At 47.0% G+C, this 21,582-nt stretch overlaps 9 protein-coding genes across 9 annotated transcripts; 7 read left to right on the top strand and 2 right to left on the bottom strand.

Moving 5' to 3' along the window:
• Positions 1 to 1,618: 1,618 nt before the first annotated feature.
• On the top strand, positions 1,619 to 1,988 carry PV08_10019 (uncharacterized protein; the record flags this gene model as incomplete). The annotated part of the gene is made up of 2 exons (XM_016384334.1): positions 1,619 to 1,758; positions 1,817 to 1,988. The coding sequence occupies 2 exons, from the start codon at positions 1,619 to 1,621 to the stop codon at positions 1,986 to 1,988; spliced, it is 312 nt and encodes a 103-aa protein (XP_016230936.1).
• A 1,155-nt stretch (positions 1,989 to 3,143) lies between these two features.
• Positions 3,144 to 5,081, top strand: PV08_10018 (uncharacterized protein; the record flags this gene model as incomplete). Its single annotated transcript, XM_016384333.1, has 2 exons — positions 3,144 to 3,947; positions 4,008 to 5,081. 2 exons carry the CDS (start codon positions 3,144 to 3,146, stop codon positions 5,079 to 5,081), a joined length of 1,878 nt encoding a protein of 625 aa, XP_016230935.1.
• A 485-nt stretch (positions 5,082 to 5,566) lies between these two features.
• PV08_10017 (uncharacterized protein) lies at positions 5,567 to 7,576 on the top strand (the record flags this gene model as incomplete). Its single annotated transcript, XM_016384332.1, has 3 exons — positions 5,567 to 5,618; positions 5,681 to 6,516; positions 6,566 to 7,576. The coding sequence occupies 3 exons, from the start codon at positions 5,567 to 5,569 to the stop codon at positions 7,574 to 7,576; spliced, it is 1,899 nt and encodes a 632-aa protein (XP_016230934.1).
• A 475-nt stretch (positions 7,577 to 8,051) lies between these two features.
• On the bottom strand, positions 8,052 to 8,954 carry PV08_10016 (uncharacterized protein; the record flags this gene model as incomplete). Its single annotated transcript, XM_016384331.1, has 1 exon — positions 8,052 to 8,954. One exon carries the CDS (start codon positions 8,952 to 8,954, stop codon positions 8,052 to 8,054), a length of 903 nt encoding a protein of 300 aa, XP_016230933.1.
• A 580-nt stretch (positions 8,955 to 9,534) lies between these two features.
• PV08_10015 (uncharacterized protein) lies at positions 9,535 to 10,542 on the top strand (the record flags this gene model as incomplete). The annotated part of the gene is made up of 5 exons (XM_016384330.1): positions 9,535 to 9,586; positions 9,642 to 10,046; positions 10,117 to 10,194; positions 10,252 to 10,309; positions 10,362 to 10,542. 5 exons carry the CDS (start codon positions 9,535 to 9,537, stop codon positions 10,540 to 10,542), a joined length of 774 nt encoding a protein of 257 aa, XP_016230932.1.
• Positions 10,543 to 11,279: 737 nt separating this feature from the next.
• Positions 11,280 to 12,883, top strand: PV08_10014 (uncharacterized protein; the record flags this gene model as incomplete). The annotated part of the gene is made up of 2 exons (XM_016384329.1): positions 11,280 to 12,005; positions 12,071 to 12,883. The coding sequence occupies 2 exons, from the start codon at positions 11,280 to 11,282 to the stop codon at positions 12,881 to 12,883; spliced, it is 1,539 nt and encodes a 512-aa protein (XP_016230931.1).
• A 268-nt stretch (positions 12,884 to 13,151) lies between these two features.
• Positions 13,152 to 14,798, bottom strand: PV08_10013 (uncharacterized protein; the record flags this gene model as incomplete). The annotated part of the gene is made up of 2 exons (XM_016384328.1): positions 13,152 to 14,371; positions 14,495 to 14,798. 2 exons carry the CDS (start codon positions 14,796 to 14,798, stop codon positions 13,152 to 13,154), a joined length of 1,524 nt encoding a protein of 507 aa, XP_016230930.1.
• Positions 14,799 to 15,591: 793 nt separating this feature from the next.
• On the top strand, positions 15,592 to 17,154 carry PV08_10012 (uncharacterized protein; the record flags this gene model as incomplete). Its single annotated transcript, XM_016384327.1, has 3 exons — positions 15,592 to 15,845; positions 15,906 to 16,459; positions 16,541 to 17,154. 3 exons carry the CDS (start codon positions 15,592 to 15,594, stop codon positions 17,152 to 17,154), a joined length of 1,422 nt encoding a protein of 473 aa, XP_016230929.1.
• A 296-nt stretch (positions 17,155 to 17,450) lies between these two features.
• PV08_10011 (uncharacterized protein) lies at positions 17,451 to 18,222 on the top strand (the record flags this gene model as incomplete). The annotated part of the gene is made up of 2 exons (XM_016384326.1): positions 17,451 to 17,797; positions 17,826 to 18,222. 2 exons carry the CDS (start codon positions 17,451 to 17,453, stop codon positions 18,220 to 18,222), a joined length of 744 nt encoding a protein of 247 aa, XP_016230928.1.
• Between the last annotated feature and the right edge of the window lie 3,360 nt (positions 18,223 to 21,582).

Genomic DNA, 21,582 nt, shown 5'->3' with positions numbered 1-21,582 from the left:
GTACTGCAAAAAGAGTCCTGGAGTAGTGTAGAATCATGCGACGTCCCGTAGATGCTCGTGCATTCTTGGACAAGGGTAGCATGACGCCATGGGTTTCCTCCGGGACCGTATGGCCAGGCTCTGAAAGGGGTAAGATGGAATGCTCAAGGAGACATGAAGGCTCCGCATCTATAGTTTGAAGAGAAAGCGTGCATCGTGGCAATACTCCTGACAACAAGTTTAACTCGATGTGTATACTGGGGGTTCTGAACTGAGGCAGAGCTGATCGCACACGACAGCAATTTGTCAATAATTAAACTAAGTTATAACGTGGATGATAAGCGAGCTGGCCACTTTCCCATGAAATCGCGCCACATCAACTTTAAACACCTAGTACTAAACCACCATAGTTAGTTATTGTTGACTATATGTGAATCCTCACTATAGTTAGCGAGGCAAGGAACCAACCCCAGGGACCCAGGAGACTAAGCCTCGTGACTATCAAAGTCCACAGCCTCGCCCAGAACTCCAACTGGTTAACCACAGCCTCACTCAGCCAGCTAAGTTATGACTCACGAGTGAAGGATATGACTCATAATGCTTGGTTTCTTCGTCACTCGTTAGCTATTTAAGGAGGGCTCAACCCACCTCGAGATGAAGTCCTCCAAGCTTCACTCACAACACTCATTCATAGTTATCCTTGTATACAAGGCAATTCACGCTATTCCCTGCCATTATCTTCACCATTCCCCACTATAACCTGGTCCTCTTGACATATAGCAGACTAAGTTCTGCTTTTAACAATAAGAATATCGACCCATTTCTGTTTATTTCACCTCAAGGGAATAGATTCGTTTCGTGGTATTTAGGCGATAAGAGGTTAAGGAATTAGTGTGTTTATAGAGATAATACTATGGCATGATAAGCCATGATTTAAAGAAAGAACTAGACACACATAAAAGAGAACTTATCTTATATATGTTGAGGACAATAAATGAATCTAGAAGAAAGAAAGTGTTATAAACTAGGCCTCTTATATAGCCATAGATAAAGCTATAATAATAGTCATTTAGTGTTACTATATTTAATATATATAGACTCTAGAGAAAAGAAGTTATATAATCTAGCGAAGGATTAAGGGCTCTATCTATAAGGAATAATAAATATAGAGCCATGGTCTTTATAAGCTTTTATGGATCTATAGGCTCTAACTATAGAGCCCTTAGAGCTCAACAGAGCCCTAGATCTTCTAGACTATATATATATGGTCATTTCATAGCTTTACTATATAGTCAACTTCGTTCACGATTATATCTATATATTTTGGATTGTGATCACTTCGCTCAAGAACTATCGCTCATCGCTACCGCGCTCTCAGGCCATACCCTGTACCTCCCACTTATCAGGAAACTATACATGAGGTGACACCCTTGGTGGAGCGAATCGTAACATTAATATCGAAAGCTTCATCAATAGCTCCTTGACTAATATTCGTCAACTTTCGATAAACGATTTCAGTGGCCAAAATAACACTATCGTTGAAATAAGAGATGATATATTTAATTTGGTTTTCGGGGCCTTTGGTATCGAAGTCAACCAGGAAGACACTACTTGGGATCCCTAACTTGGTATTTTCGACATGGTCATCTTCTACTATTACCTTGCTGCTGGCGTCTTTGTGATTCTACTTGCCGTGCTTTACTCGTTCGGTAAGACCAACAAGTCTCGTGGGGAGTGGTTTACCGCTGTACTCAGACTTGTTGTGGGAATCGGGCTCTGGTAGGTCTAGACCTGTTAGCTTTTAGGATGTCCAGACTAACTTATCTGTGTTTCACAGTATGACCACTCCCGCCCTCGTCCTGAGAAGTGATAAGTCGTCGACCAGAGGGTTTGTATTCTCTGCTTGGACTGTCACGTTCGTCATGCTAGTATACTTTGTGCTTATCATCCTTGACAATCTACTGGACTGGTACGCGGATAAGAAGTCGAGCGATCAAACGTCAATATAAATCGAAGACTCTGAACGAAGCCTTAAAGGAGAAGAAGACGCATTTGTTAAGCAGACGAACACCGATATGGCAGAGCAGGGAGAAACGATTCGATTAAGGTTGGTAGAGATCTCACCTGCTGATGAGGCCGATCCTCGTAGAGTGGAAGACCCCCAGTCGTCGCGATGTTGAGAACGTGGGATGTTCGCCAATGTCAAACTTCATATGTTGACAACAATAAAACCTGGGTCCACAGATAGACTTGTTAACTCATTTTTCCGAATTCGCTTGACCCGCATCGGAGCATAAGCAGTGATATATCGGCAGTGTGAATATACAGTGCTAGTATTGTGCTTCTTCAGAAATATTCTATGTGCACTGGACTGCCGTTGCGCCTCCTGATCCTCGGGTGTTCTTGGTGTCAACCACCTCCGGCTAACAGGTAGATTAAATTTGCTGTACTCAAAATCGGTGCAAGTTTTGGAAGTCGGGTATCGTCAAACCCTGGAAGGTGGCTCGGCTTTTGCGCGTGACACAGGAAGGAACTCAACAACATTTTGGGACTTCCCTGTGTCATCCTGGTAATGATGATCTCCGAAGATGATGAGGAGATGTTAAGCAGCTCGGGTTCCAGGGTCTGAAATCCTTCCATAGGTGGCCTCCTTTTGTCTACCCTTGTGCCTGTTAAATGATCTTAGACATTGAATGGCGTGCTAGCATCGAGTGCGAATCGATCTAAGCGCTGAAGCTTCGGCGAGTAGATAACGAGCGAGCCCTTTCAGCTAGAGCTCTGGAAGCGCCTACAGTCGTGTGCCGAGATGGCCTAAAGTTATTAACCGTAAGCCGTCGGCTGTCGGTCATTGTTGATTATCGGCCTAGAATCGCCGCGCACTTGACTGGTCCTGAGGTAGTACAGCATCATTACTGGAACTAACCTGATCAAATGCCTTGGCCTATGACTGCCGTTTACTTTGTCAAATTTGGTGCGGCTCATACATTATGCTAGTATCTGTATGGGCCGAGCATTAATAGACAGAGATTGGCTGAGCCGAAGCATGTTTAACTTCGGAGCACTGTAAGGATTTGTCGGATTCTTAAAGGCTTTTACTCTTGCTCAGGTACTTTCTTTCAGCGCGCCCGGTGCTATAATTTGATCTATCACATCTGAATCTAAAAATGGCACCCAGAGATCTGAGACCGTCAGTCGAATTTGTCAATACTCCGGGGCATGAGGCATCGCCTCTTTACCATGATTCTGCCACCGTCACGGCGGCAGGGCGACTAGTCTTCACTTCTGGTGTTGTCGGAGTCAAAGATGGTCGGATTGTTAAGGAACTCAAGCCACAAGTCAAGCAGGCTTTCGAGAATCTTGCTTCCACCCTGGCCGCTTCGGGATCGCGACCAGTCGATATCCTCCATCTGAGATTCTACGTAGTCAACTGGCATTGGACCGAGACGGAACATCTTGTTAAGGAATGGATGGATTTTGTAGGACATAAGCCTCCCACATGCCTGGTACCGGTCCTGAAACTCTATCAAGAAGGGGTATTCTTCGAAGTGGAAGCCGTGGCGGCTACTGGAGGTTGCCAGAAGGTATGGAGCAGTCCTGGGCCTTCGATCTTAGGCCTTCAGGCAGCACCAACCAAAACAGATGTCGTCGTTGTCGGTGGAGGATTCAGTGGCGTCCAAGCTGCATATGACTTGCACAAGAGTGGTCTGAGAGTCATTCTTTTGGAAGCGACTCATCGTATTGGTGGACGGAGCAAAACCATCAAGCTCGCAAGTGGTCCAGGCTACACTGAGCTCGGAGCTACATGGATCAACAAGACCACGCAGCCCAAGATATACGCCCATGCCCAGCGACTCGGGTTGACATTCATCGAACAATACAATCCACCGGAGGCCTTTGGGGTCTTTCAGAAGACGAATGGTGTCGTGGCGCGTGCAAAGGTATCGGATCCGGCTTATTCAGGTCCAGAGGTAAGAAATTCCGTTCTCTGAAGCACTGTTACACTTCATCTGATTGCATTTTGAGTACAGTTCTCTGCGAAGGAGACGAAATCGTTCAATAAGTTCTTGGAAGCTTTTCAGTGGGAACTGACCGAAAATCCGAACATCGACATCAACAACACCAGTAGCTTTCCCAATGCAGAAGACCTCAGCGTAGCAGAGTGGGCGAAAAAGCGACAACTGGGACATACAGGCGAGCAAGCTGCCGCTGCACTGTGTCGTGCCAACGTGGGCAGGGAGCCTGACGAAGTAGGCATCCATTATTGGGCCGACTATGTCAAATCCGGTGGAGGTCTGTACTCTCTGATCTCTGATGACGAACTGGGAGCCCAGAACCTGTTCATCAAAGAGGGGACTTCTGCAATCGCTCAAGGTCTTGCCGCCGAATTGAAGCCAGGCTCGGTCTTGGTTAACAGTGCAGTCGACGAGATCAATCAACATGGGGATCAAGTATTGCTTACCACTGTCAACGGCTCTCGATTTCTGGCCAACAAAGTGATCATGGCCAACCCCACCAACACATACACAAAGATCAAGTTTACTCCTCCGCTTCCACAGGGCAAGCGCACGCTGGTCACCCAGACGCGACCTGGGATATATGCCAAAGCGTGCATCACATATGCAAAGCCGTGGTGGAGAGAGTTAGGTCTGTTAGGCAAGTTCAGAAGCTATCAAGGTCCAATCTGCTTCTCCTGGGAACTGTCGGTTTTTGACCTCAACTCGTACACACTGGCGTTGTTCATTGCCGGTAAAGCTGCTGAAGAGTGGTACAAATTGACCCCTCTTGCTCGCGAGCAAGCCGTCCTCGAGCATCTGAGCAAATTCGTCGAGCCAGAACAGCGACATCTGGTCGACAACGTGCTCGAGTTCAACATGGGCACATGGTCCGAGGAGGAATGGATGGGGGGAGCGCCAACGTCTGCGATGCCTCCAGGTTACTTGTCTCGTTTTGGCGAGGAGCTCCGTGCTCCGTGGAAGAATGTTCACTTTGCAGGTGGTGAGACTGCGAGAGAGTGGAAGGGTTACCTTGAAGGTGCATTGAGGGCGGGAAGTCGTGCAGCTGACGAGGTTATCTCTATCATGGGCTCTAAAGGGCATCTCTAATTGTACATAGAGAGCATAGATTGTTGACCAGATCTGTTTGTTCCAAATATATGTCATAGTTTACGCGTTTCGGTTCCAAGGGCACACTGTATGAAGAGCACAGTGCTCAAGCTTGAGAGTATTGTTGGAGTCTTATCTACGCGATCGGTAAAGCTGCTTGGCTGTCGCCCAGACTTCTCGTTTTACTTTAGTCTTGTCTTAGCTAAGGTACAGGGCAAGGGGTTCCGAAATCCCTTCTTCTCCCGGAAATCGTTACGTAATTGACACCCCAATATCAATTCAACCTCAGACACAGGGACCGGACCTCAGTGTTGACGCCTGGAACTACTCAGTCCCTTGCAATCACAACACATGGAGTATCAAGCCAGTAAAGATCGTGCCAGAGTCGTGTGTGTACGGTGTCACGAACGTAAGGTATGCAACGATCGTTCATTCTCCAACTCAACGGCAGACTGATTCTCTCCAGATTCGATGCGATGTACAAGATGACCATGATGGACGCTGCAGTAATTGTCGCAAATCCCAAGCAACTTGTCGGTGAGTGCAGTTCCAGATGCTTCCACATCATCTTACTGATTTCTACTGCAGAATCTTCGAAGGTAGACGAAAACTGCGCCGGCACATGCGCAATCGCGGGGATGATACCAACACTTCGCCGAAGAAAATATTCCCAAATCGTAGAAATTTATCTATGCATACGCTTCGCAGTCCCATCGAACTGACAGCCAGTGAACATGGTAGACCAACATTAGGAGAATCCGAGTCAGAGCCACCAAAAGAGCCAACCAAGCAACCAGCAAACACGACTGCCGTGAAGGATTATCATCTCAGGCCATTCGACACTTCCATCAACGACGCTGCGTATATTGCGGATCACTCAATCCTGCAAGCCCCGGCTGGTGGACATACCCAAGATGTCCCCGTAGTAGAGCCATCATTTCTAACAGACACTCCAAAGACCCTGGACATGATCCTTCAGGTATCAGAAGCCGATATTCTTCCTCCCCAACCACTTCGCGGAGCTTTGATCGACTCATTCTTCAGATGCCTGGCTGATAGTTTTCCCATGATTGAACGAGACGAACTTGACTCGCCCAGAGCATCGACTCTACTCCAACAAGCTGTTTGCTTCGCGGGCAGTCTTATTCGGCCATCGAGCCCGCAATGGTCACTTGGCGACACAAAGGCATTGTACGACAAAGTCATGCTCTTGATCTCAATTCATTACGAGAGAAATGCCCTCACAGTCCTTAAAGCAATGTGTCTTCTGACTCTTTGGAGTCCCAAATCTCCCAACCGAGTCAGCCTTGTAGGGCCCTGGCATGTGACTGGCTCAGCTTTACGCCTCGCTATACAGATGGGAATGCATTGCAAATCTACATTACTGGGTAAAGCAGATACGAGTTGCCGCCTAAAGATAATCTGGATGCTCCATGTAAGTTGAGCTACTTCCTTTGCCCTTACGCAACGCTAAACCATAGCAGGCCAGCGATTGTGTGCTGTCGATGGTCTACGGTCGACCTCCACTATTGCGTCCGGAGGACCTGGATATTCCAGTTCTGACCAAAGACAACTATAGTGTCCTCACACAGGGGGCACTGGCCTTTATGGCAGATATGACCCTGTCTCGTATCATGGGCGAAATCGCAGAATTGACGTCCAGAAGTCGCCTCTCCTCTGAGCAACAGCAGCAGTTCCATGAGTCCCTCAAGTCATGGGTGTGCGGCCTTCCTGCTGAGATCAGCCTCTACGCTGAAGGAATCAGGATGCCATACCACTTTTCCACTTTCGAGGTGCACATAGCGTATCTCGGTACCATTATACTCTTGCAGGTCCTCACACCTGGATCTGGAAAGCAGCTGGTATGCTCAATCGCATCGGTTATTGCCGCTGTCACGATGGCAGATCTATACGAGGACATTCTTTGCAGAGACCAAGCACCATTTCTCGCTGCGATACACGGTTTCTTTTGCACGGTAGCAGCCATTCCCTTACTACAGTACAAACCAGCCTCTCCGGAATGGGAGACAAGACGTGTTGCCAGCTTAGACGTGATTTGCTCTGTTGTAAGCAACCTAGAGAACAAGTTTGGCCTGGCATTCACGGCGAGTCGGAAGATTGCCCAGTTGAAGTCTGACCGAGCAAATGTGATTGAGCCTCAAAATTCTACAGCCAATGGATCTCCCGGCCCAGGCAACTATAGGCTGGGCACTAGTGAAATGGCTGAATTGGAAGCACTTTTCCCTTCACTGAACCACTGGTGTCCCGGCCTCGAGACAATAGCTGCAGGTGTAGATGCCGACATCGTGCAGGATTCAATGACACCTACCCTGGACTCCTGGAACATGGACACAGTTCTTGGTGAGCCAAGGTCCATCCTCGATGAACTAGGTGGTCCGTCCGCATTCATGGACACATTGTTCAACGGTAACGACCTTTTTGACGACATGGCTCTCGAAGATGCAACGGTACACTCGTATGAGTCACGATGTTGATTTCAGGAGTGACTCTCAGCCTTGGTTGCAGCAATGGAGCTGCATTCTGCATGATACAACAACGACAGGGCGTAGCACCGGGTCAAACAGTGGTCGGAGCAAGCTTGAGTAAAACACCCGTTTTCTGATAAGATGACTTTCAAGAAGATGAGACACATGCCACGAGACTGAATCTCACTCTACGTGCGTACGTAACGGAGGATCCAGCTAGCATTATTTTTTATCTAACCGCGGAAACTTGAACACAGTGCAAGCGATAAGAGGCAACGGAATCTGAAAAAATTGTGATTACCCTTCGCACTCGCCGTTCAGATAAGCCATTCTCATTGGAAGCAATTAGTGGTGATCACAAGCCCTTGAGTCTGAAACGTTTACAGTCGATTGAAGGGTGTGTCCCAGTATTGGCTTCGAAAACACTGTCATCAACATTCCTGACTTAGAGATCATACAGCATTACGGAGGTACAAAGTGCTAGCTAATGATACCCGTTGGTCTTCTGGATCTGGGAAGGTGCCTCCACGGAGTCCAATTCAAGAAAATCCGCCAGCTCTGCATAATCACATTGCCATAACCCGCCCGAGGAAGCCGGATACTGGGATCTGAACCCAATGAGCCGCTGAGCCTTCTTTGTCATGGTCTTCGCGACGTCGTGACTGATTTGAAATGGATATGCTTCTTCTGGGGTGAGGTAACTGAGACTAAAAGTCAGCGCGAGGCCTCTGCGCTTTTCGTCGACGGTTTTATTTGCACCTCCACCGTGCACTGTTTTTCCGGTGATCATCAGAGCGTCGCCGGGGTTCATTAACGCAGGGATGGTGTGCTCAGATCGTCCCATGTCAGTGAAATCTGTCCACTTGTTCGATCTTGGAATGACTCGTGTTGCGCCATTGATCTCCGTGAAGGGAGTAAGTGCGGTGAGGAAATTGATCACAGCTTCAGGACCTTCTGGGCCGAGCAAGTTGAATACTCTGAACTGGCTCTGGTCGCGATGCAGTCTCTGTTCTTCGTTTCCTGGGTGGATCTCGATAGCTTGAGCCGCTGACATCCAGTACGAGCTGTTGTCCTGGGAATAGACAATTTCTAGTATGGCGTGTAGGATATCTTTGTTCAAGATATCCTGCCGGAACACCTTGCTGTAGGTGACCAAGTTGGTTAGTCGTTTCGTCTTTTCCCCGTGGAAGTCTTTTAATGCTTTGACATCACTAAGAGAGCCGTGTTGGAGAGCCTCGAACGGTGCGTCAATGTCGCTATTTAGCTGTTCAACCTCGGCAGGGGAGAGAAATTCCTCGATGATGACTCCCCCATACTCTAGCATCAACTCGTGAATCTTTGCCGCACCCACGGATGCCTTCACGCGTGGAATTTCTTTGTCCGTCATATTTAAGATACCCTATTTAGAGGCACAACCCTGTGGACAAGAGGATATATATGCCTAGATTACTTCGACTCGAGTAAAGCAGTGCAATTTCGAGGGCCGCGCGTCTTTATCGTTTGCAGTCGAGGTGTATGGCATGGATAAAAATATTCGGCAACCCCGAATTGATCATTGTCTCATGTAGCAAGCCAAATTACCCGAATTCGACTGAGGTGTGGTTCGAAGCCCCCAACTCATATTTGCCGAGTGCCGTCGAACACCCAAGCTAGATGGCCGAAACCGATGCAGAAAATCGTCAAAGAGCCGAGCGGCATCGAAGTTTATTTTAATGAACATGATAGGGTAGAGATAGCCGTCCTGACTTCCTTCGTTGTTTCGTCCAAAGCCTAGACCTAGCTGTACAATAAAGGATTCATCCTTTTTAACACGGATCAGTTGAGTCATCTAAAACGTGAGAAACTAGCAGATGCATTGTTAAGTCTTCGAGAGCCCGCTGATTGGAGGAAGTGCTGTCCATATCTGGTTTCCGGTTCATTTGTCGCATACAACACTCCCGTCCTTGAAGACTTTTGTTGCCTTGATCATGTCTCGCCCTTTACAGGGAAAAGTTGCTATCGTCACGGGAGGCTCGCGAGGTGAGTATAGAGGAATGCAAGACACGAATGGGCCAATCCTAATAATACTACCAAGGGATCGGCGCTGAGATTTCAAAAGAGCTGGCACGGAGAGGGGCTTCCGTCGCTCTGACTTATGTTTCATCACCTAAGGGAGCACAGGCAACAATCTCTCAGATCGAGTCCGAGTCCGGTGGGAGTGTGCAAGCCATTGCTATACAAGCCGACTGCGCTGAACCGACGACGGCAGCTCCAAGACTGGTAGCAGAGGTGGTCAAGAAATTCGGAAGTCGGATTGACATTATAGTCAACAATGCTGCAAACGGGAGCGATCAAACACTGAATGAAGTCGACCGCGAGATATTCGACACAATGTTTCATACAAACGTCCTCTTCCCGTTGCTGCTGGTCAAGGAGAGTGTACAGTACTTGAGCAAAGGAAGCCGCATCGTCAACATTTCCTCGTCTGGAGCGCGATCACGTACGTGGTTTTTCTTGCCTTTCCCACGAATCCAGGTAAGGTCAGGTACTAATCAGTCACTTCTCTGTAGCCATGCCGTACTCGATTCTCTACTCGGCAACCAAAGCTGCTTTGGAAAGTATCACAAGAACACTAGCGGCACAGCTCGGTATGTATATATCGTCGTCAATCACGTGGTACCTCTGACCAGCCTTTGTTATTTCAGGTGAATCGCACGAGACTACAGTCAACGCTGTCAATCCTGGACCAGTCAAGACTGACATGTAAGAATGTACGTGCGTGCGTGAGAGGATCTGTAGACTAACGATAGAATAGGTGGAATGCGACCGATAGTGTTGAGGAGGTTGAAAAGCCCATCATCCAGCGAACCCTAGCTGCGAAACGCATCGGTCTCGTGGACGATATTGCACCCATTGTGGCATTCCTGTGTGACCCCAGTGCCAGATGGGTCACGGCCAACGTCACTTGCGCCAATGGAGGGTTGATCATGCTTTGAATGTGAGCCCGCTTTGGCATACTTGCGTGCATGTAGCGGACAGTACAGTGTGCAAAGGGCCATACCAGTTTCCGTGGTAGAGGGAGAGACAGGAATCGTGCCCAGTATTTTGAAGTCTTCGTATTCCTACTAGGTCATATATATGTCGACTGTATTGTAACTGTGGGAGATTTCTTCCGACAAATATGCCCTGGCCAAGAGATGAATGTAACCTTTCAGTATCTCACCGATCTTCACAGGACTTACAGTAGACATGGTAGGGATATCACTTCTCACCTACCAGGATCATCCGTAGGGGCCTTATCATCTTATCGCAGGCTATCTTATCTAACCGCCAATCTGGTTACTTTCGGTATAGTCTAATGTCAGCTCGGAAGGAATTGCCACCCCCGCACTTTTCCCTGAATCTCGACCTGTCCTACGGAGTAGTTACATAATAGGTACCCGAGTGATTCGTGCGCTCCCTTGCACCGGAATCGTCTTCTTCATTCTACGGACTCAAAGGAAGCTCTGGATGGTACCCGGGCTCATTTGACCCGATGGCTCCTACGTGCGCTCACCTGGACTGAAGCACAGTGAGTACTCAAATCAATACTTTTCAGCGTCGATATCTTGAACATCATCTAAGGCTTATCAGAACAACGAAACAGTCATCCTCATCGCTGGCATCCCCTACCAATTGTGATCATAGAGGTGAACGCTCACTGGGATTGCCACCACAGCAACAAACATCTACAATGGGGGACAAACAGCCCTACAAGCCACCCAATCAAGCCCGATATCCAAAGGCCATTCGACCTCGTTTCTTGCGAAGCAAGTCAGGATGTCTTGGCTGTAGGATTCGACGCAAGAAGTGTGACGAGCAGAAACCGGCCTGCAAAAGCTGCAAAAAACAGCAGCTTATATGTGCCTGGCCGAATGGTGATCATGACATCCCACAGTCGCACGGATTTGCGTGGCAAATCAACCTGAAAGCAGGGGGAAGGGTCTCGAAAACGCCCATATCAGTCAGCGAGCCCTGTGCTCGTCAGCTCCCGCCGCATGAGACCTCTCAAAATATAATAAAGGATGCTTCTAGAGATCACGATGTCATTTGCGATCTCGGATGGCCTGGTGTTCCGATCAGTTTGCAGGGTTCCCATCACTTCCACATGCTCATCGAACACTATGTCAAAATTACTAGCCACACATTGACTGGTCGTGAAAACCACACAAATCCATTCTTGTCCCCAACCCTCGAGTTAGCTTCTGCAGATAACTTGGTTATGCACGCTGTGCTAGCCGTCAGTGGGATCCATTGCCAGCATTTAACCAAAGATCCGGATGTGCTGGTGACGACTTACAAGCACTACGGAACCGTTCTCAAAGGACTCAAGTACGCATTGACACACTGGGTCGAGAGAACCTCACCCGAGAAATCACTGAGTCTTCTCTTGGTGGCTATTCTCATGTGCATGTATGAGGTAGGCTACCTCACTACAGCCGTCGAGATATGCCGGTCTAATTGATCTGACATTATTCTACATAGGCTCTGGGAGGTAATGATAATGGCGCCATGTCGCTCCACGTGAGAGCTGCACGTGAATTCTGCTCACATCTCATCACGAGAGAACCGATGGCAAGGAGTTTGCCGCTTGCCGGAATACTCTTTGAAGCTTACGCCTATTTTGCAGCCCTTTCCCATTTAGAACGACGAGCACTCGAGTTGATGCCGGATCAAGATCCGATTATTTCAGATATTGACTGCATCAAAACATATCAAACTTTCGGCTCTTATATGGGCTGCGCGTATCAGCTTTACGAGCTGATCCCTACCATCTCTCGATTGGTCCTGTATGAAAAGCGAAGCATCTCTCGAAACGACGATCCAAAATTGCAAGCTCTCTACAAGGACACGAAGAGAGCCGTCGCTGACTGGACACCCGATGAACATCAAGCACACAATTATGCTGAAACAATGGCGGGCATGATTGTGCAGAAAACGTTGCTCATGCTTCTTCACGAATGTCGCATTGTAGAAGGTCAAGGCCCTCAGCATGTCATGCGAGACATTCAACCCCTCATTGAAGAGACCATGTCGCTCATCGAAATAATTAGTAAAGAGCCGGTAAGCTGTGTCCTCGCATGGCCTATGATGATTACAGGCTCGATGATGGTTGAAAAAAGGCAACGTCACCGTCTACTGAGTCTCTTTAGAACTCACCACACCCACACCGCGCTCGCGGAGCAGATAGTCCGGCTGCTCAACCTGGTCTGGGAAGATGACGACAAAAATTTGTTCGGGATCACTGGTCTCGGGACCGTCGCTAAACAACACAAGACATATATGTGTTATGCGTGACTTTAGACTAGCTTCTGGCATATCCGGGCCGCACAGTGTAACGAAATACTTATAGATGATGAAACAATGGTTGATGTCAAATAAGATTGACTGGTAGCTACCCAAGAATTCTGCCAACGACGGGAAGAATTTAACGTAACATGTTCTGGACGTGCCCGGCAATCGCTTAACCCTTTGTCTAGTTAAGCACACCCACCCCCACAACGAGATAACAACTCTGCCCCTATTGTTTTCCAGTCTCAGTGTACGCTCAACTATTGTCTTCGTTTCAGTTGACCTCAGTCGCACTTCGAGATCTAGCCGAAGGACGTACGAACCAATCAATGGTGGCTGCTAAAAGGACTCCCACCACCACTACAGAGGCCCAATTCATGTACTCCGGCTTGACAGGGAGATAAAGAGGGAAACAAAGCCATACGCTGATGAAAAGGCACCATATAAGAGCAACGTAGATAATCGGAGTGCCGAACCCACGAAGGTTCAACCATCTCTGGGAAGGCAGATAATCCCGACCTCTGTAGAGGGCACAGCCAAAGGTCAATGAGTAGCTGACTGTTCCGAGAACAACGGCACCCCCTAGTATTGCATTCAGTGCTGTCAGAGAGCCGAGCTGGATCGCACCCAGCGCGAGCACGAGAAGTAGATTGACTACCATGGCGTTGCAGGGAAGACTATCGGTGGCTGACAGTTTTGACGTCCAGTTGGAAAAAGGGAACTGATTCTCTCGTGACAAAGACCAGTAAAGCCGGCTCCAGCTGGTGAATGTTGAGACATTGGCAATGTAGAAGCTTAGGATGACGCCGATGGCGCCAATAGTTGCGAGAGCGTTGGAACGACATGAGTCGAACAAGAGTTGGATGATCGGCTGATGTCCCACTGGCGCCAGGAGATTCTCCGGCTTGGTTATACAGAATGAATACACAATTGTCATGACGAATCCAGTTATGGCACTGATGACAGATGATCCGATGATGACCTGTGGGACCTGCTTCGTTGGCCGGTCAAGCTCGTCTGTGATGTGCGTGATGGCGTCAAATCCACTGACGCACAGAACAGACGGTAACAGGGCGAGGAAGAAGACGACGCCGTTAGATGACCAACCAGATTCGTTGACCACGTCCACAAAAACCTCGTGGGCGGGGGGCTTGGGGGTAGCTCGGACGAGAAGGCTGACGAGGATGAAGATTGCTGTAACATTGATCACTCCAAACGCGCCGATCAAGGTCGGGCCCAACGCGTGAAAGATGTATGGGAGATTGATCACAAAGCCTGCCACAGCCCAGGCACAGTAGACGAGATAGTATTGCCACTGAGGTGGCAAATATCCTGGGTTAAGTGCCATTGCAAGCCCAAGTGTGAGCTGGGCCAGGTAGAGATCAGAAGCGATGGCGATGAACCACCATGTTGCCGTTGTTGTCCAGCCCACAAGAAAACCGAAGAACTTTGCGCATTCTGTAGGAGCAAGATGCTGAACCCAGTACGCCGGTCCTTGTAGAGTGAGAGATGTCAGTAACGTTGGTCACGGCTTTAGCCAGCCAGATAGTTGGGAAGAATGCTATGAGCGAGAGGGGGAATGAACAGAATGAGTAACTGAGGCTACAGGCTTCTGACCTGAAGAATGCGGGATCGAGGAAGCAACCTCTGCCACCGCTAACCCAAGAATCAATTGGAAGAATGAACCAAATAGGAATGCCCATATATAGTATGGCGATCCTCCGAGACCAATCACAAGAGACAAATAGGCCCCAATGGCGAGAGGCGTGCATGTGATGGAAAAGTTCATGGCCAGAGAATGCCAGAGGTTGAAATGGACTTTTGGCTGGACTTCGCCCATGATTTCGCCGTCACCGCTTGGTTGAGTATCATTTTCAGTCCAAGTCATGATATCCTGCTTGCTCATATTGGCTTGGTCCATCGCTGAATTGATATGTCGAGTTTGTGCGGTGAAAGGGATCAGTGTGGCGAGTCATGGGGTATCTCTACGAGGCATACATGTTCTCTCACGATCTCTTTATACCATTAACCTGGAAGGAGACCAGCTAGCCATCATGGCATCCTAGAAGATGAGTTGAGAGGACTTCGTATTAACGGCTCAAAGAACCAATCGGCAATCTGTCTCCCCGTAAAAGAAACCGACGTGCCGCACTGGCCACCAGAATGAGCCGTGAGCTAAATGGGCATCTACCAAACCAAGATACGCGGTCGGAAATCACATCTGGACCGATCCCTTCAGTCTGGCGAACGCTATGTGGTCAAGCCCCAATCTTGGTTGCTGATCGTTATCTAACCGCCATTTCGGAAACTCTACGTTACAAACTGGCCCTATGATGCGGGGAGACTCGCGAGGTGGGGTGCCTTGTGGTGAGTCTCCGGTGAAACTGCGAAGTTATGGAAACACAACAGACCATGCCAACCGCTCCTTTAAAACAGTTAAATACGCATATAAGAATATGATAATAGCAGAGATGAGTGAGAAACAACAGCTTCTTTATACCAGATCTGTTCTTGGCTCCGAACTCGTTCTACCATCCTCATTGTAAACCATGAATTCTATTATCGCTATCTGGCCCGCCGTTGTGGTGGGAATTAGTGTTGCATACATCTTGGGATATATCTGGCGCGAGATTCATCATGCACGACGAGCACGTCAGTTAGGATGCAAACCGGCTTTTGTACGACCCAGCAGATTGCCTTTCGGCATTGATATCATGCTTCGCTATATGAGATCTACTGAGGCACAAAATCAACAAAATGACGATCTCGTCGTCTACGATGAACTTGATCAGCGCCCTACATGGTATCAGAACATACTAGGCAACTGGCACCATGTGACCGTGGACCCGAAGAATGTGCAAGCGATACTGGCAACACAGTTCAATAATTTTGAGCTTGGTCCTCTGCGCTCCGGGGTGTTCAGCCCATTCATTGGAAAAGGTATTTTCACTAGCGATGGCAAAGAATGGTATGTTGAATAATCATCCCTCTCACCGTCCACGAGTTTCATGCTTATGTGAAGACGCAGGTCGCACTCCCGAGGGCTCTTGAGGCCCCAATTTACGCGAGCACAGGTTGCTGACTTGGCTTTGGAAGAGACTCATGTCCAGGCCCTCTTCGACTGTTTGCCCGTGAACCCAGACTCATGGACTGCCACGGTCGATCTTGCTCCTCTGTTTTTCCGTTTAACACTTGACTCAGCCACGGAATTCCTCTTCGGGCAAAGCGTGCACTCTCAGAAAGCTGCCACAATGATAGCGACGAAAGAAACGGGTCAGCAAGAACTCGAATGGGCATCCTTCGGGCAATGTTTTGACAATGCCAACTTGGGGGTGTGTTATCGTTCTCGCTTAATGGACCTATACTACCTTTACTCGCCTCTGTCATTCCGTAGGAATTGTCGAGAGGTCCACCGATTTGCAGATTACTACGTGCGACGAGCTCTGGAATCGGACTTATCATCGAGCAACGGCGCAGAGAAGGTGGCCACGAAGCAACACACCTATGTCTTTCTGGACGAGCTCGTGAAAGTGACAAAAGACCCCCAAGAACTCCGAGGTCAGCTTTTGAATATTCTACTTGGTAAGTTGGCTTACTTCCCTCCTTTGATGCAAGAAAACTCTCCTCGAGGTCTTTCACTTTTCACTGACTTGACCATTGTAGCTGGCCGAGATACAACCGCGGGCTTACTCGGGTGGACATTCTACCTCCTCGCTCGAAACCCAGAGATCTACACTATCCTTCGCAAAGCCATTATCGATCATTTTGGTGTATACCCCTCCACAGAAAACATCTCCTTTGAGACTCTCAAATCATGTACGTATCTACAAAACGTCATGTCAGAGGTCCTACGTCTTCACCCAATCGTGCCAGAGAACGGTCGACGTGCCGTCAGAGATACAACACTTCCACGGGGCGGCGGCGTGGACGGTCTTTCGCCAGTGTACATTCGTAAAGGCTCGGAGGTGGCCTACAATGTGCATATCATGCATCGACGTACAGATATCTGGGGCCCTGATGCCCATGAGTTCAAACCTGAGAGATGGAATCACCGCAAGACTGGGTGGGAGTATCTCCCTTTCAATGGCGGACCACGAATCTGTCTAGGCCAACAATTTGCTCTGACTGAAGCTGGCTATGTTATTGCCAGAATTGTGCAAAGGTTTGATCAAATCGAAAGCATGGACACAGAAGCGATTACACGGCATCGTTATACAGTGACCACATCACCCGTTAACACGCTTGTGAGATTGCACAATGCTGTATCATCAAAGTGAAAAGGATAGTTAAGTTATTTAGGAGATCAAGAGAGTGCTCTATCCGCAAATATGGGTCTAGATTGTGTCGCGAAAAGGGTTCCGGCCCGCGGACCGATTTTCCAGAAGTCCATCCATGTGGTTATAACTGTGTCTCTGAGCCTTTAGTAGTCTTGGCTAAGGGCCTTATCGACCAAACCATCTGCAAATGACTATGCCATAAGTTACAGCTCTCCCGAGAACCGATGTAGAAGCAAGGCTTCAAATTCTCTGATGAGCTGACTGTGAATCTAACTTGCCGTGGAAAACAATAAAAAATGTCTCGCACGAAGCCATTCAAGATAGCAATAGTGGGTGGTGGCCTTGGTGGTCTTGCATTGGCCATCGGACTTTACCGACGAGGAGTTCCAATACATGTATACGAATCCGCGCCAGAGTTCTCCGACATTGGAGCAGGACTCACCTTCGCGACCAATACTATCCGCGCTCTTGGCCTAATTGATCCTGATCTTGTGGTCGGGTTTCGCAAACACTTCAAGAAAAATTCGCCAGGATTCTTCATGAACATTCGCTTTGCTGTGAACCCCAAGCCTGGAAATGAGGGTCAAAACGACTACAAAATAGGCGATCTCTTGTATGAGCTTCGGGACGAGGAAGAATGTGGGTATATTCATCGAGCAAGACTCTTAGAGGTTATGGTTGGTCTCCTCCCTCCGAATCCTCTGTTTCTTCCGCAAAACTTTGGTCGACATTGAAGAGCTTTCACAAGCTGAAGGAGACGGAGTGAATATGGTTTTCTCTGATGATACCAATGCCAAAGCCGATGCTGTTATAGGCTGTGACGATATTAAGAGCTTAACTAGAGCAAAGATTGCTGGGAAGGAGATCCCGCCTCGTTTCACAGGCGACATTGTGTATCGACACATGTTTCCAATTGAAACTATTGTTAAAGCGCTTGGTGAGAAACATGCTTATATTCCTCACTTACTTTTCAGTTATGGGACTATAATGATTCACTATCTAGTTGGCGACAGGTCTATGGTCAACATAGTGGCAATTCACGCCACTGGTGCTAATGAATTGTCATGAGCGCAACTCAGGACAAGCGTTCCAACGGGCGCGCAGGGAGCATAGCGCGCACCCCTAAGCGCGCGCCAAGACAGCGCACACAAATATAGTCTAGCGGACTCTTGAGCTTCGCACTTTTCACGCAAGCTACCCACACGAGGAACTTCTCTTCCTTATGCTTAGAGTCTTGTACTAGAGCGCACCTCTAGATAGAAATATCTCAACCCCCTATTGTGTTATCACTCTGCCTGTTCCTCGAGGCATTTTTAATATTCTCTAAGTATCACTCTAAACTGATCAGAGTATATAACATAATGGCGCCTAACACGCGAAGCGTAGAATTAGTCCCTACAAGGGATCTTTAGGTTAAGTCATTAGGAGACTTAAGAGTATAAGGGACTTTTAGGGGAAGCACCCCTAACGAGAATCTCAGTCTAAGCGGACTCGATCAAATCGACTCGCCTAGTGCTTCTTAATCTATAAACAAGAAGATTATGATTTATATAAGGCACTTAGAACTTTAGTGGCTTCTAGCTAGAAAGCGCCTAGAATATAAAGCTTAAGCTATAGAAAATAAGCTTAATAGAATAGAACTCACTTAATATATAGAGATTATTAACACTATACTACTAAGATATAAGTGTTTTATTAACGCGTTAATAATAGATAATGAATCTCACTTATTAAAATATATTAAACTCGCTTAATCCCTAAAGTTCGATAGAAGGTTAATTAAAGCCCTTTAGAAATATAAAATAGGCTAAAACTATATTTTTCGAACAATATTATAAGTTATAGAAGACCAATATATAATATATATCGCTATCGCAGCGATATATCTAGAAAAGCGAGTAAAAGAAGTGTAAGAATATAATAATAAGGACTTTATAAGATAAGAGAACTATATTACTTACTTAAAGAGTATTATCATTATATCTAACGTAGGCCACAAGCGAGTTGATCGCACAAGCGAGTCAGCCACTTTCTCGCTATCCCACCACAATCTAATATCATTACAACGCCAAAAAAACAGGACTATATCATATCTACTCAGAACTGTATACATTAGACATTTCTTTATCTTCCTGGCAGGTTCGCGCATTATGTCCTGTCTTACTGTAAGTGCCACAGCGCCTTTCTCTCCTTGGAGCCCCCCGGCCAAGACCACCATTTTGCTGTATTTCCCGCTGTATCTGCTCATCCGCGAATCTTTGGACCAGTAGATCTTGTGCATCATCTATGGTAAGTGATCCTTCTTGATGAATACGTGTCCTTTTGGCCCTTCGACGTTTACTTAGGGCTTGGTTTGCCCTTTCAAGGGTCTCGACTCGATTCTTGAGTAGCGCGACTGAATGCATTATTAACTGTGTACCCTTCATAAATTGGTCTACTGCCTGGTAAATTGGAGTCGGAGAGCTATTCTAATGATTAGCAATTCGAGTTTTGATGAATTCGGATTGTGAGCTAGCCTCGAAGGTGTTCTGCGGTGTTTTCGAGACCCAGGAGTCGGTTGTCATCAAGGGAGGTACGGGAGGTGATGAAGTCCGTAACTTAACATTCAGTTTCGAGAGAACACTCTCTGGGTTAAGTGGTACAAGTCCTGACCCTCGAAAATCTCCATGAATATTCTCTTCAGTTATAGAAGCGAAAAAGGCCTCCTTAAACGTGGATAGAAACTCAACCTTTATCACGTGGTTAATATGAGCCCGTATAAGATTCTTAATTTGTCGACTATATATCTTCTTTAAAGGACTAAAGTATTTAATATCTAGCGGCTAAAGGAGATGAGATAAATGTGAAGGTATATAAAGCGTGATAATATTATATGTCTAGTAGTAGAGCTCGAAATCTAATGAATAATGGCTCTTATGTTCGTTAAGTACGAGGAGATGATGAGAGAACTTTATGCGAGATATAGTGTGCTTGTTAAAGTGCTTAATCCACTTTAGACCTCGTTTATTGTTGGTTTAGTCATTGTAGGTTATTGTGATTACCCAGTTTGTAGAGAGATTAGTCTTAGTGTACTAATTTACGAGGTGGTTCTGGGCTGCGAGGATAATAAATAATGGGATCGCTCACCCTTGGGAATTAATTCCCTAAATAACTGTCGACCATTCTCGATTGTTAGGCTATGCCATTTTTATTTTTCCATGTCCTTTAGATGTAGTGACTATTATAGTTATCAAGATAATATTCATTATGAAGCCGGTCTCGTCAAAGTTATAGACATCATTATCCATAATCCCATAGTGAGCCTTTATCTTCTTCATAAGCTTAAATCACGTGTTAATCACGTCTAGATCTTCGCATTAAGCTCTTTGGTAGTTATATTTCCGAGTAAAACGTGTCCTAAGCTCTGGTTAATGTTTGACGAAGTTTGCAGCCCAGTTCACCCTAACCTTAGTCGCGTCGCGTTCATGGAGAAGTTTATTGGCTATATCTTTAACACCACTTAATCTAGGAGGAAATGATCGCGAATTGAGGTCGAGGATATATTGAATAAGTGTCTCTTCTTCCAATTCTGTAAGTTTTCGCGAATTAGGCATGGTATTCTGTCGTGCAGGTTTACCGTCGTGTCGATCGCGTAATGTTGCGTAAGGCATGTTATAGGCTTTTGCAGCGCGGCGAATGCTGAGATTTTTGTATGGTTTGATTGCCTTAAGAGCTAAAAGTATTCTGTTTTCCTGAGAAGACGATTTCATGCTTTGTTGTTGAAAAATTAGTGTTGAAAGTGAAGGGGTCGCGTTTCGCAGGAAAGTGGCCGACTCGCTTGTGCGGCCGACTCGCTTGTGGTCTACGTTACTCTATAACGCTGTTACTAAAGATAAGGATATTATCTATAAACGCGATATAAATATCGTTAAGAAGGTCTCTTAATGCCTTATTTATATAAGCCTAAAATATTGCTAATATATTAGTGAGCCCGAATAATATAACTAAATACTTATAGTGACTATATTATATATAAAACGCTATCTTCTAGCGATCCTTTCTAATGGGTGACTTCGCCTTAGGGTTAGACCAATCCACGGGATAATCGCGATCTTTTTCCCTCGAGAGCATTCTCATCCTCGCCCGACCCTGTCCCCCCTTCTCAAAAGATCTTCCGACCTCGTCGTCGCCGGCTCTCGCCATCGCTTCGCCACCGCCATATTAGTCAGCAAGGTCTTGGCATCCACCGCGGTCGGTCACCCTCTCTCTATTTCGGCATAAATTTATGCCGAAATCAATATCTCTTTAATATCTCTCTATCTTTCTCCCTTATTATTCTTCATTTCCCTCGATCACCATCACTATAGACCTAGTTTCCATCACCACCTTCTTTCCTTTGAATATTTTCGTCCTCAATATTAGTGTGACCATACTATAATTATCTATTTT

Source organism: Exophiala spinifera (assembly GCF_000836115.1).
Source record: "Exophiala spinifera strain CBS 89968 unplaced genomic scaffold supercont1.8, whole genome shotgun sequence".
Classification (NCBI taxonomy): domain Eukaryota; kingdom Fungi; phylum Ascomycota; class Eurotiomycetes; order Chaetothyriales; family Herpotrichiellaceae; genus Exophiala; species Exophiala spinifera.
This window is presented reverse-complemented; position numbering and strand designations above follow the sequence as displayed.